The sequence below is a fragment of the Hakea prostrata genome, chromosome 2, assembly GCF_041222555.1.
Source record: "Hakea prostrata isolate BN-2017 chromosome 2, UWA_Hpros_2, whole genome shotgun sequence".
NCBI classification, from domain to species: domain Eukaryota; kingdom Viridiplantae; phylum Streptophyta; class Magnoliopsida; order Proteales; family Proteaceae; genus Hakea; species Hakea prostrata.
In genome coordinates, this window is record NC_142601.1 from 64449129 (window position 1) to 64463761 (window position 14633).

The following is a 14633-nucleotide window of genomic DNA, read 5'->3' on the forward strand; positions in this document are numbered from 1 at the left end:
AGAAACACCTAAAAAAGAGGTTCTAGCTGCCACGTCGTGCCCTCTCCTTAATGGCATCACGAGAAATGAAGCTAAAGTCAACTTTATAAAAGTAAAACCAGGAACTACAGCTGCAACCATATCTTCTACAGTAGATTCAGCCGACCATAGCCAATCTTGTCATACCAAACCTTAGCCATTGATAAGCTCTCAAGTCTATCTAATTCACTAACCTTTTCCCATTCTTGATGACTAAATTTGAGCAGGTTAGACCAGTTCATAGCATTACTGTAGCTGAATCTTACATTTAAAATGTGCTGATGTATGTAAAACCTTCTTCTAGATTTAACCTAACCCAGTCACTCTATCATGATTTGACCTTCTTTCTGTAACTTTAATGGCATCAAAAAAATATAAAAAAATAGAAGAAGCTCATGAAAGGTGTTATTAATTCAAAGCACACGAGGGAACAACTTAGACGGGTCCCATTGTCACAGAAAGCTTCCAATTTTAGTCTCACATGGATTCCAATTGCATAAGACAAAAACCCAGAGACTATTGGACTAAAATCCCTGTTCAAGGGAAGCAAAGAATGACATAAAAGCCTCTTCAGCTGTTTAACCCACAAAAAGCCAAGAGGCAATAGGATAAAAAGTAAGCATTATGCCCTCAAAAAGATGAGCAAAGGTGTGCCCTAATCTACTTTTTAACCTTTTGAACTACCCTGTTTTGTGACTGCCCTTCTAGCACATTTGGAGGTAATTTCTAGTGGCCTAAAGTTATAGGAGATCTAATTTAATCTTCCATGCTCTCTACACTCTTTCTCTCCCTATCTCCAAAGGGTCTGTGGGCCCCTAGTAACGAACTTAGTAAAAACAAACAAGAAAACTCCTCTCTTTCTTTCATCCCTTCACAGATAAAAAAGACAAAAGGATACAAGAATGACAAGGGAAGATTCCAGGGAAAGGGGAAGTGCTTATTTGAAGATTAATGCAAGTCATGTTCTTTAATCCATAATAAAGCTTAGATTTGGATCTGGATTTGTTAATCTTTAATTCAAACCTTGGTTGATTGGGGATTCATGCTTCCAACCAAATGGGCCTAAGGGATTCAATTCAAAAAAATAGAGCCCTAGCTTTTCTGTAGTGGGGCTGTGGATGCCATGGGATCTGGCATATGCATGCAAGGAATTTATGACTCACATCCAGCCAAGTCCAGTTGGATTGCCCATCCTTGAGATTGAGAAAGAAAACCCACCTTCCCTAATCTGATTAAGATTGAAAGTGGATATCCAGAATCCAGACAGTGATCCGAACCATTGACAGATCTAAAGCATTATAAGGTAAAGATTGGGTACAGCAATTAAACAGCTAGGTAGCTAGCTACCTTATATTGTTGTCTAGTGATAATTGTAATCATGATAAACATTCTTATTGTCAAACCCTTTATATTTATATTAAATGAAAGTTATTGTGACTGAGAAACCCATTATTATTCTTTCTTTCCCTAGTGACACATAAGACACAAGCCTGCTTTTATTTTGAAGGTAGAAAACAAGAAAACAAGAAAACCAGCTAATACAAGAAGGACAAAAGATTGCAGAAGCAGTGATAAAAACTTTTGTCACCTCACCACCTCCATGTCTTCCATCCTCTTCTGATCTTGATCTGATCCGATCAAGCTTCAAATAGCCCAAGACACAGTTAAGCTTCACTGCAATTCATTGGAAAAGGCTGCACTTTGTTGATGACATGACAGAGACTTTTGAAGTTGGAAGAGATGGAAGGGAAATAGGTTCTTTCCCTTCTACCCTAATTAAGCACGTCGGTCTTACATATATTTTTCCAGCGTGGTGGAATACTGTGAAGTGGGCTCATCTGTTTTTCGCATTAAAAGCTTGCTTTTATATTTATGACAAGGACAGGGAGAAGTAAAGAAGATGGTAATTTTCAGGTATGAAATCTAATGAGCAAGTGAGCAACCCACTTCCATCTACTTTAATAATCTGGGGAAGGTTTTTATTCTTCTCGTCAGATGGGTTTCACTCCATCTGTTTTCTTGCATATAAAAGCTTTCTTCTGCTGATAGAAAAAGCCAGAGTGTTAATGGTGTTAGGATATCCTGGTGGAAGAATTTACTCTACCTATTCAATGATGTGGGCTTTTGTGATATAGGCATTTCTCGTCCTCTTTCTCTCTCTTATGTTATTTTCTCTGAAAACTACTTTTGGTTGACGAGAGGGCTCAGAAATACTAAAAGATATAATTGGATTTCCAAGGTGATCAGCATCACTGGTGTTTGGAGAATACGAACAGCTCTTTAGTTTCCTATTTAAGAGCTTCAGTTCTGCATTCTCTTTGTTTGTTGGGTTATCTCCTCTCTTTTACTTTGTTCTATTGTTCTCTTTCCTCCCTTTACATACAGCAATGGAGTCTTCTTCCCAACTCTTTGGAGGAACAGAAGAATGTTGCAGCAGTGAATCTGGATGGACAACTTATATTGCTTCTTCTTTGCACTGTGGTGATACTGCTCAAGAAGGTGACCATGAGGATGCTGATGCTGATGCTGCTGCTGCTGCTGCTGATGGCAAGGATCGCAATATTGTTGAGAGTGATGACTCCATGACTTCTGATGCCTCAACTGGTCCCAACCATGGTGAAGGTGAACACCATGACAAGAATGACTTCAAGCATGATAAGGAAGAAGAAGAGGATGACAAGAAATACTATGCATATAACAAAGCTTACAGGCAGCAGCAGAAGAAGGAGAAGCAAAAGGATGAAAGGAGAGGAAGAAGACCTATCAAACAAGAGTCGGTGGAGATTGCAAATAGTGCTACTAGTTCTGTCAATAGTAGTGTGAAGGTAAGAAAAGGCAGGTGGATAGAGAAGGGCAAGTAGATATATGTGTTTCTTATTTTTCCCTTGAGATATGGTTGTGTGTGTTGCTCTTTAAGTATTAAAGTTTGCAAATGTGTAAGCTGAAGCTAGAAACCATAATCTATGGCTCTCCATTTATGATAGCTGGGTCATGAAATATTATGCTCAGTTCAACAAGAACACGCATCATATCTATGCAATTTGTTTATGTTCATTATGTAGTTGCACATAAACCTCTCTCTTAACATGAGATATCTAATCAGTAGACCAAATCATATATAATTTGCAGGAACTAGACGAAGTGATTGATTGTTGTGTGGATGATATGAAGCTTTCATATGTTGTCAAACTCGTAACAGAGATGTGTTTCTTTAATTTTCTAGGATACTTGAAGGGAATTACTGATCAGAGTTTCTGATTTTGTTTTCTCACAATTATGAGCTACCCAGAATGTCAGTTCTTCTCCGCTTACTGTGAAATAAACATGTAATTATGGGTTTGATACTTCACTTACGGATAACCATGGAAAATAAACTTATAATAGAATTAATACATCTTCAATTAAAAAGAATGCACCTAAAGATAAAGATGCAAAGATTCTTTGGTTTCATTGGAAGAGACAAAATAGAGCTGTAGAGGTTTAAGAATCAAAAGTGGGTAACCACCAACTAAAAGAAGATATTCCTCACTTATTCTATGATTTCTTTCTCTCTCTGTGTCTCACAGTGTTGGTGAATTCCAACTACTAAAGCACTTCATTATAACACCATTATGTAAAGACTAGAGTTTAGGTTAACCTAAATCCGTGGCAGCAGAGTTTCTGCATGAACACTATTATGTCTGTGATGGCCATTGGTTGGTTCACCCTTTCTCCCTTGTGAAGTCCTGGGTTTCTTTGTCATAGCACTACCAAGATATTCTACATGACAAGTTTGAAGAGTATAATCTTTTCATTGCCAAAAGTTTTGGAAAATAAAGTGAAATATTGGCAAAGAGAAACCCTAGATAAATACAACGTGAAGCTATCTTAATTTTTTTTTCTTCCTCTTTTTAAATCCTCCAGCAAAAGCTACTATAATCCATCACCTCGCCAATAATCATGATATCAGACCAATCACACGTTGAAGACCTTGGATTTCGCTGAAGCTAGAGCCAATCCATTTAGCTAATTTTAGATCTTCAGTATTTCCTTAAGGTATATTTACTTTGCAAGTCACTGAGAAGCATATACGGATATCTGAGGCTATACAGAACCCCTAGCTTGTCTGATGCAAAGGGACAAATGACCTCAAATTACCTCAGAAATAGCTTTGAAATTTTATCTGATAAAGAAAAAAAATTGATTTTACTGTTTGCAGAATAAAACAACAATTGGCCATGGTCTAAACCCCAAGAGATCAATTGCATTGAAAGTGCCTGTTCCCACATATGGCCAACTTAAATGCTCATCAAAACCCAATTACATCTACACAGGAAAATTATATTTAGAACTGGAGAAGGTCTGAAGAACCAATAAAAAGCTTGTGGATAACAACAGGAAGATACTGTATTCAATACATGTAACTGGTACAATAGAAAATCTGTTCAAGAACAAATCCAAGTTGACAAGGAAACTAGCAGCTGATAATGCAAAGACAGTTCGATATATATATCAATAATTTGGTCACAATCAAATTTCATCAATTCAGGATCATTTGTTTCCAATGCAATCAACTGACAACGATATCAGGTACAGGCAGCCCTCAGCTTCAGTACAAAATTAGTTCTAAATCCTGATTTGGGGCAGTGAAAAACAGCTGGTTAGGTGACAGAATTACCTTGTTGAGAAGGTAAGCCAGGCTAATCTCAAGAGAACGAACAGAAAGAAGAGAGAAGGAAAAGTGATTATAACATGAAAGTTGATTAGGAGATGCAAATTTTACAACAATTGGTAACTAACAGGGGACTCTAGAACAATGATAATGACTGCCTTTTTCCATGGATTCTGCTCATTTATCAAAGGTCTCAGCATACTACCACATCATAAAAGATCAGTTTTTTATGCCCCTAAAATTCCTTGATACATCGACATGATGAACGCGTAACCAAGACACAGTGCAACTACGATGCAAAGAAATGTATCATCAGTCAGACTACTGAACATGGTTTTGATATATGACTCTTGAAAACAGAAACACAAGCTTTATCCCAATGAAGAAACAAGTCCCCTAACAATGATAAAAATAAAGGGAAAAAGAAAGGGAGAATATCATAATTATGTTTCAAATGTGAATTTAAAATTATCATTTACATAGAGTTAAGGAAAAGGGCATAAGAACAGAAGAAAAACCGATGTAACAGTGACAAAAATGACAAATGGTTGTATGCTAAATAGTTCAATGTAAACATACAATTTGAGACATGAAATTGAATTGCAAACCAACAGCATTTCCTATGCCCCCACCCCCACCCCCCCACCCCCTTTTCCTCTTTCTCTCTTCTTCACAGTGGAATATTTTGTTCCTTTTTTACTAAGAAATTTATTAACAAAATCCATTGTTAGGTAGTGTACTAAATGCCGTAGGTCCAGAGATACTTTTACCTTAAAAGAGAATCATATCATATGGAAAAAAACTATGGACAGTTTTTTACATCAAGTGACTAAATATCCAAGATGATATGATTGTTTGAAACCACCAAACAAACCAAAGAAGGGTTGTTGCCACAAAGTCCTCAAGAAAATGTAAGGGAGAATGCTCAGAGAGAAATTAGAACGAAAAAATGTTCTTGCAATAGTTTCTTCATCAAATGTTACATGGACAGTGTTTAGATTCTACATAATTTATTTTGGGTCTATATTGGAAAGGTTTGAAACCTTAAAACAGAATCACAAACGCAGGAGGATTGTCTCATGGAGACAAAAATACAACAAAAATCAATACAAGCAATTCAACAGTATCCACCAAACAAAAAGTAAGCTCTGCCCAGTTTCTCAATCCCGAGGAAACCTTATTAGGTTTAGTGACATAACTTGATCAAGTTGAAGACCAGAAGCAAGAAGTTTAATTCTTCAACTGATTTGCAAGCTTGAACCATTCAGTGTGGAAGGATCCTGACACATCAGTCCTCTCATAGGTGTGAGCTCCAAAATAATCTCTTTGAGCTTGGACCAAGTTGGCTGGAAGCCTCGCCCTCCTGTAAGTATCAAAATAAGCAAGACTGACAGACATACCAGGAGTGCTTATACCAGATGTGATTGCGAGAGAGACAACTCTTCTCCAAGCAGATTGTCGCTCAACAATCTCTTTCGCAAACTCAGGATCTACAAGAAGATTTGCGAGTTCTGGGTTCCTATCATAGGCCTTCTTGATACGATCCAAGAAGACAGCACGGATGATACAACCTCCCTTCCAAATACGGGCTAGCTCGCCCAACTTCAGGCCCCAGCCCTTCTCAATGCTCTTTGCACGGATCAGATTCATACCCTGTGCATAACTACATATCTTGGCTGCATAAAGAGCTTGTCTCACATCATCAATCAATTGCTGCTTATCAACAGCTTGCTCAGTAAAGATGCCATTAACACCAGCTGCTTCAAAAACCTTGGAAGCTTCAATCCTTTCATCCTTCAGTCCACTGAGGAACCTTGAATCCAAAGATGCTGCTATTGTGGGAGCTGCAATTGATAGATCAGCAGCTTGTTGAACGGTCCATTTACCGGTACCCTTCATTCCAGTCTTGTCCAAGACCTTGTCAACCAAATGACCATCTGCCTTATCGTCCTTAATTGTAAAAATATCTGCAGTGATCTCAATCAAGAAGCTCAGAAGCTCCCCCTTGTTCCACTCAGCAAAGACCTCATGTAGTTCCTCATTGGAAAGTTTTCCAACTGTTTTTAGGACATCATATGCTTCTGAAATCAGCTGCATGTCACCATACTCAATTCCGTTGTGTACCATCTTGACAAAATTACCAGATCCTCCTTCTCCTATATAAGTAACACAGGGACCACTGTCAGAGACCTGTGCTGCCACCTTCAGAAGGATATCCTCAATGGACTTATAGGCATCAAAGGACCCTCCAGGCATCAAAGAGGGGCCATGTCGGGCTCCCTCTTCACCTCCTGAAACTCCCATTCCTAGATATTGCAGGCCTAGTTCAGTCATGGCTGCTGCTCTCCTCTCTGTGTTCTCATACCACTCATTACCACCATCTATAATACAATCACCTTTCTCCATGTAGACAGAGAGGGTTTTGATGGTCTGATCTACAGGGGCCCCAGCCTTAACAAGCATGATGATGACACGAGGTTTCTGGATCGATTTAACAAAGTCTTCAGGATCATGGAAACCAAACAAAGGGAGGTCTCCCTCCTTTTTGGCTCGCTCAACAGTCTCATCAACTTTGATGGTGCTCCGATTGTAAACAGAAATGGAGAACCCTTTCTCAGCAATATTGAGGGCAAGGTTTTGTCCCATGACAGCAAGACCCGCAAGGCCTATCCTTGTTAGTTTGGTTGAGTCAGCCATTTTTGTTGCCTGGGAAAGAAGTACAAGATTATCAGTGTTGTAAGATAGTAATTCATCAGTGACATTTGGTATAAAAATAAACAGAAACCGGATATCAGAAATGATTCTAGTTTCTGTTCTTATAAACAGGAAATCAGTTTTCCAAGATGCTGAGAGTGTATATTGATGAATAACCGTCGATCAAATATCAAGCAGCGTCAATCTATTGGGAATAACACATGAAAAAGGAAAGATACAGCACTAATTATATATACTTTTACTAGGATCAATCAGCTAAATCAGTTTTGTTTCCTCCAATTGGATTCTGATTCTCCCATTGAACTCAAAACAGGAAACAGATCAACAATGTATTCATCCAATAAACTTCGGTATCTCAAACAGGAAGAAGAGAAAGGGAAGAAGAAAAAACCCTCAAAGGTGATCATCCGATTGAATTGAAATTGAAAGGACAAAATAACGATAAAAAGAAATTTCAAGAACCAATGAAAAGATTGTTCCTGGAGGACAGACCCACTGGCTACTCAAACAGAACCTATCAGTAAGGAACACCACAAGGGTTTTCCTAGTAAATCATGGAAGTCCATTGATACGAAAAACCAACATAAATGAATTTCTTTAATAAAAATCATCATCCGTTAACTATAAGTGCAATTTCAACCCATTTGCAGCAAAACAGGAACCCGACAATGGTGAGAACTAAAACCCAGTACAAAGCAATTCAATAATTCTCATATACAATTGAAAAAGATCAAATCCTGAGACATACAGATTGAATTAGAGAGAATATTCAATCCCAACTATAATCGGAATCTATACAAAGAATCCTAACATGTACTCAGAACCTACAAGAGTTTCAGAAAAATACCCGATAATCTGTTACTCCCAACAAACAAAAGGGTAAGTGGGTTCTGCAAAACTGATTGATGATACCAGGTTATATAGCCAGCGAGACACAACGCCCAAGAAAAAACAATTCGACAAAATTGCTCGTTGACCCAGAGAAGATCTCCTTCACGGCTCACGCCCACTGCCTCTAGAAAGGCGCAGAATCACGTCTACAATTGGAGAAGCTCGTCCAGAAAATACCTGCTTTCCTACTCTTCCTCTTCCTCCCTAGTCCTGATTTCTACTTCTGAACCATTTTCTACTTCTGAACCATAATTAAGTTTAGTAACGACATCTGCAGATTAGTCAAAATCCAATGGGGATAACAGGTGGCCACCGAGGGTATTTTTGTTTACCAAATTAGTAGTGAAAGTTTGACCCTCTTGGCCTTGTGATCCTTGGTGGACCTAGAGTACAAAGTGTCGGCGATATATCGCTCTGTTGCTGGGAAGTGACACGACACATATCAAATGTTAGTGATATACCGTCAAATCCACCATATTTGACAAAATTTCATTCGATTTTGCCAAAGTGAAGTAGGACCTCTACAAGCTCCGGGGGCGTTGCCTCCACACCCCCATTGAGACCCATGTCCGTCAATAATAGAATGTGAAGCATGAGCCATACTCAAAACAATTGTATAATGAATTGTAAATTTTAATACTTTTCTTCACTAATTGTATTTATGTTCTCTTTGCATGCTTACATTACTTTATATGAGTTTTTCAAACTTTCAGTTTGGCCGCATATAGACGGACATGTGCCAATAAAAAACTTTCAGATTGAGTGATGTTTTAGGCCAAAATAATGTTCTCAGCATATTTATTGATCTTAAATTAGGCTACACAACAAAATTCAAGCCAAAACGACCTTAAATACCCCCGAAATAAGGGTTGAATTTTCATCGACACCTTACCAAAGTCGCCGACATGTCGGCAAAATGTCATCGTGTCGGTGGTGTCGTTAGCCACCGACACAGTGACATAGTCAGACGTTTCTAACCTTAGGTGGACCGACCTTGAGCATGAAGAGGGTCTTGGTTCGAACTTGGAAGGCAGGTTCAAGTTGAGAATTTTCAACCTCAGGCTCAAGGTCTGCCAAGTCAAATTTTTTATTTTTATGAGATGAATAAATTAACTAAAAAATGTCCTCAAAATTTTCTTTTTCTTTTTCTGTTTTTCTTCTCGTGGTCAATGTCAAGGAAGGTTGGCCTTAGGTTAAATTTGTTAATCTTAAATCATGGTCCAATCAAGTTTGGCTTGATGAGAGAAAATCAAGATTGTACCTCAAAAGATTGGTTCAATTATTAAAGACTAGCATCTCATAACTCATAAGTAAAATTTTAAAAGTTTGAATCTCCTTGAAGTTAGAAATTTCTCTTGAATATAAAAGTTAACGTTCTTATATAACAAGTTATCCCTTAAAAATTTATCTAGGTGTTTAAGTGACCAGAACACTTCAGTTTCAATTACCCAAAAAAAGAAGAAGTATCAACTAATAAATCAGGGACCTCTTTGCTTTTCTTTTCCTACATACAGTGAATTTGTTCAGTTTCCTTTTAGATTGAGTTGAATTATTGGTATGAATGGAATGTGGACCTCATGGTGCGTACCGTATCTCTCATCCAAATATGAAACGTTTCAAAAGATCTATGTACTCGGCTCTGTTTTTTGAAATAAATCTTTCGTGCTCAATGAATTATATGATTCAATCATCTGAAATATTTTTAATATAAAAATTAAAATAAATCAAATAAATATTTCTAAATTATAATATTACACATGATTAAATCATATAATTCACCTAGCATTCATTAGGAGAGCCCCTTCAAGTACAAGATCCAACCCCTAATTATCTATTTACCGAATTTGAGAGTTTAAAACCCAACACTTTCCTTGGGAGATTATGTCACTCTTCGCAATAACAGACGAGCAGTTCAACAAATTGAAGGCGAACTTGTACATGTTTATGATTCAACTATGACATCTAGGTATACTTACACGTCAGGCACAGATCAGGTACCTTTTATTAGTTGTCAAAGGTTTATAAGTCAAGAATATAAAAAGTATTTAAAAATAATAGTTTATGAAATAAAACAAAAAAAATTCTCAAAATGAATGCTGTAAGTATATTAAAAATATAGGCCGCCTTTAAAAAGTGGTTTCAGTATTCTTATTTAAATTAAATAATTATCTTTTCTTGTATTTGTTATCGTTTCTTCTTCCTTTCTCTTTTTCTTTTCCCTCGGCTCACCAAATGTGATTTTAAATTAATGCTATCTAATAATGAAAATGGTATTATAATATTATTAAACTCATACGCTTATGAACATTGATAGACGAGCATATAACTATTTTTCAATATATAAGGTTAATTTGGTAAATTCAATAGTTGCATTTGTAAAGAATGATTTAAATAATGAGCAGGCAAAGACATTCCAACAATAATTTTGCCTCCATTGACTTTACATGGCATGATCACTGCCTTGACTGTTCTTCTTGTTTTAATGAGTAAATATAAATGCATGTATATTTCCATTTGGGGTGAATCATCATTCATGTCATAATAATATATATATATATATATATATATATAATTTTTTTTATTAAAAATAATATGCTAACCACTTAAAAAATATATATAGTTTAAGAGGCTGCTTTTTCAACTACTAAATAAAAAGAGAGCAGTTATGGAAACAATTGACTAATGATTAAAGAGTTATTTAAGCTCAAATATTAAAAAGCCATTTGAAATCCATCAATGTTTCTAGGTCGAAAAATCTCAAAAATAATTTATGAAAGTTAAAATATTTGTATAGACGTTTGATAAAACTTACTTTTGAAAACAAAAAAAACAGCATTAACTGGGTTTTAGCAAAGTTCTTATGTTTAGAATACTAAGTTTCATGAATACTTTTCTTAAACTATTTCACTTAAACTTAGCTTGCAATAGTGCAATCAACTTTTATTTCGAGAAACCTAGCAGCAACAAATAGTTGTTGCGTCAAAAACTATTTATTGAAGAAATATTTTCATAAATTTCAATTTATTTTTCAAAATCACCTGAAACAAAACAGTTTTACCCATGGTACAAAGTGTCGACGATATATCACCCTATCATTGGGGGGCGACACGACTCCCCCCAACGATACAACATTTACAATACGTCGACAATATATTGCCGTGCAAAAAAGTCATTTTTTGCGCGTATCGCCGGTTTTTGGGCGATATATCGCCAAATTCACCATATTTAAAAAAAAAAATCATTTGTTTTTTATTGATTTTTAATTCAATTTTTGCCAAAGTGACGTAAGACCTCTACAGGCTCCGGGGGCGCTACCCTCACACCCCCACCGCCCTGTGTTGGTCGGCAACATAATGTAAAGCATGAGTCATACTCAACATAATCGTATAATGAATTGTAGACTTTATTATTTCTCTTCACTGGTTGTGTATTTGTATTCTCTTTACATGTTTACATTAGTTTGTATGAGTTTCCAAACTTCCAGTTTTGCCTGCATACAGCCGGACATGTGCCAATCAGAAACTTTAAATTAAGTGATGTTTCAGGCCAAAATAATGTTCACAGTGTATTAATTAGCCTCAAATTAAGCTACGCATCAAAATTCAACCCAAAATGACCCCAAATACTCTCCGAAACCAGGGGTCAGATTTTCATCGACACCCTGCAAAAAGCTGTCACCATGACGGTGGTGTCGCCAGCCTCCGACACGGCGACATAATCCGACATTTCGGACCTTGGTTTTACCATAGTCGTCGTGTGTGAGATTTTTTTTTTCTTCTTTTTTCTATAAACTATTTTTCGATAGGCTATCAACTGAGTCTCAACTCTAAATCAGCCCAAGGGCTCGTTGGTTCAGTGTCCAACTGCTCATTCAAAGCCCAAGCCCATGGGCCAAGCTTGATACCTAGAGAGTTGAGGCATCTTCGTATCTATCGACATAAATACCCCACGAGTGCATGAAAACCCAACCACACATTTTCCAAATTGTCAACTGCAACCACAAATTTAAAATCAAAATGTGATGAAACAGGAGGAGGAAAAACCAACCTTCTTCACTGAAACCAACCACGAAGGAATGCATCTCCATGGCATCACATCCAATCCTCCACCTTCATCCATTCACCTTCTCAGGTCCCAAAACCACAATTACAATCTCAGACTTAGAGTTTCTGCTACTTCATCTTCTCAAATCCCAACATCAGGTAACAACAAATTGAAATTCTCAATCTCTGACAAAGAATTAGAATCCCGAGGCTTCCTCCTTAAACACACCATGGAAGGGCTCAACTTGAACCACCTCAATTCGATATTTGTAGCAGTTGGATTTCCTCGGCGCGACACAGAGAAGATCCGAGTAGCGTTGGAGAACACTAATACTCTACTGTGGATGGAGTACTCAAAGACGCAGAGGCCAGTAGCGTTTGCCAGAGCCACCGGTGACGGAGTGTTCAACGCCATTATATGGGATGTGGTGGTGGATCCTTCGTTTCAGGGGATAGGCTTGGGGAAGGCAGTGATGGAGAGGTTGCTGGAGGAGTTGTTGCAGAAGGGTATCACTAATATTGCCTTGTATTCGGAGCCTAGGGTTTTGGGTTTTTACAGACCCTTGGGTTTCGCCGCCGATCCTGACGGAATCCGTGGCATGGTTTACTCGAGGAAACAAAAGCGTAAATAATAATAATATGTATAATTAATACGCAAATATATTTTGCAGAGCCTAATGTGTTTTGCTTAATTATTTTTATTTGACTCTTTTTTGGTACAAAGCATTGTGTTTCTTTTTTGGGTAAAAGAAAATCAATTTCATTATGTGAGAATACTGAAGTAGTTGTGGGTTTCATGTAAGTTCCATCACTTACTTTTCGAAAGTGTTAGGGAGCACATTGTTCTGAGTATACAAAGATTCGAATTTTGGCGAAATTAGGTCATTTGTATCTGATAATGATAACTTTCTTTGCTGCAATCCGATTGAAGTCGTGCTTGATGGGCTTTGCTAGGTGAATATACCCTGCCTTGTCATTATATTTGTTGATATTTAGTTGATGAAAAGGGGATGATGGGGCACCCACATGACTCTGACATGAAACCCATGCACGAGTAATATGTTTATAGAGTATCATTAAAAGTAGTCAGCTTAGTTGGCAATGACCAATGCTTGTTAGTGGAGAGATTAGAGTTCGATCTTCTGTATATGTAATGGTTCCCACCCCTTTATGAATGGTGATGCCTATCATAAATAGGCTTCCAAGATCCTTCCTGCCTCCGTATGGCTCTGATAAACAGCACCCCTCTTTTAATGACAATGAAATTGATGCTAGACCGCAAAACATTTTGTATGAGAAGAATAACCGATATCCACACTACTTGTCCAGCCTAAATTGTGTCTCACAGTCATTGTTTAAAAACGACACATTAGGACGTAAAGACTTCACTGTTTTTGATATAACCATTAAGTCTCTGACTTTGGTTGTGCTCTCTCTTTCTTGCCAACTCAATAACGGAATTCCTCCAGTCACTCGTCTTGAAATCACAATGCTCAGTCCTAAAATAATAAGAGTTTTTTTTCCCCCATGAAAATGACTTAGATAACCAAAAATATTTGGATATTAATGGTATGTCTTTGGTAATTTTTGGATGCTACAACGGGGGATAAATGTAGAATATCATTTTGTCTTTTTAATTGAAAAAAAAAAAAAACTAAGTTAGAGAGTTAAGAGAATTACTTTTCCTTTAAAAGTTTTTTTACATGTCATCCACTATTATGATGGTAAATCTCAAGATTTATACTGTTATGAATAAAGTTATATGACATCCACTTGCAATATTACAAGTTAGTCACAATTAGGTTATTTTTATCAATATTTTGTTAAGTGGGAAGTAAAATAACCCTAATGCCATTTGGTTAGTTAAATTGCTTAATACCGAAAATCTAGGTTTTCTTAAATTGGAATCTTCACACTTTTCTCAATTTGGGGTTTAGAACCTTGAATGTCTCCCCTCCAACTTGATGTAGGAAAATTGCTTGGGTGATGCGTAGTATTACGCGGCGTACGGTTTAAATCGAAATGAAGGTCGAGATTTCAGTTTTAACCGTTTGTTTTGCAAAAGTTGTTTTTTACACTTGTGTGAAATCTCGACTCTAGTTTTGATCTCTACCATACTTTATGTGGTGCTACACGTTAATTATGCAACATCTAAGCAAGACCCCCTCGATGTAGCCTCTATTATAAAGAATGTTATAGATGTTGGGCTTAGACTTGAGAAGTGTTGTTTCTCCCATATCTTTAGGCAGATCAATAGAATGATTGCTCACCTAGCCCGGAGGGCCGAGTTGATGATGGTTTTGACTTCTTGCCCT

General features: G+C 37.1%; 3 protein-coding genes across 3 annotated transcripts; 2 read left to right on the forward strand and 1 right to left on the reverse strand.

Moving 5' to 3' along the window:
- The first annotated feature begins 1548 nt into the window (after positions 1-1548).
- Positions 1549-3368, forward strand: LOC149025698 (uncharacterized). The gene has a single exon (XM_089143167.1). It carries the CDS (start codon positions 2406-2408, stop codon positions 2877-2879), a length of 474 nt encoding a protein of 157 aa, XP_088999293.1. The 5' UTR covers positions 1549-2405; the 3' UTR covers positions 2880-3368.
- A 2500-nt stretch (positions 3369-5868) lies between these two features.
- Positions 5869-8514, reverse strand: LOC149025699 (6-phosphogluconate dehydrogenase, decarboxylating 2-like). The gene is made up of 2 exons (XM_089145900.1): positions 8232-8514; positions 5869-7375 (listed from the first exon to the last, which is right to left on the reverse strand). Exon 2 carries the CDS (start codon positions 7364-7366, stop codon positions 5900-5902), a length of 1467 nt encoding a protein of 488 aa, XP_089002026.1. The 5' UTR covers positions 7367-7375; positions 8232-8514; the 3' UTR covers positions 5869-5899.
- A 3737-nt stretch (positions 8515-12251) lies between these two features.
- LOC149025700 (Acyl-CoA N-acyltransferases (NAT) superfamily protein) lies at positions 12252-13019 on the forward strand. The gene has a single exon (XM_089143168.1). The coding sequence runs from the start codon at positions 12297-12299 to the stop codon at positions 12948-12950; it is 654 nt and encodes a 217-aa protein (XP_088999294.1). The 5' UTR covers positions 12252-12296; the 3' UTR covers positions 12951-13019.
- The last annotated feature ends 1614 nt before the right edge of the window (positions 13020-14633 follow it).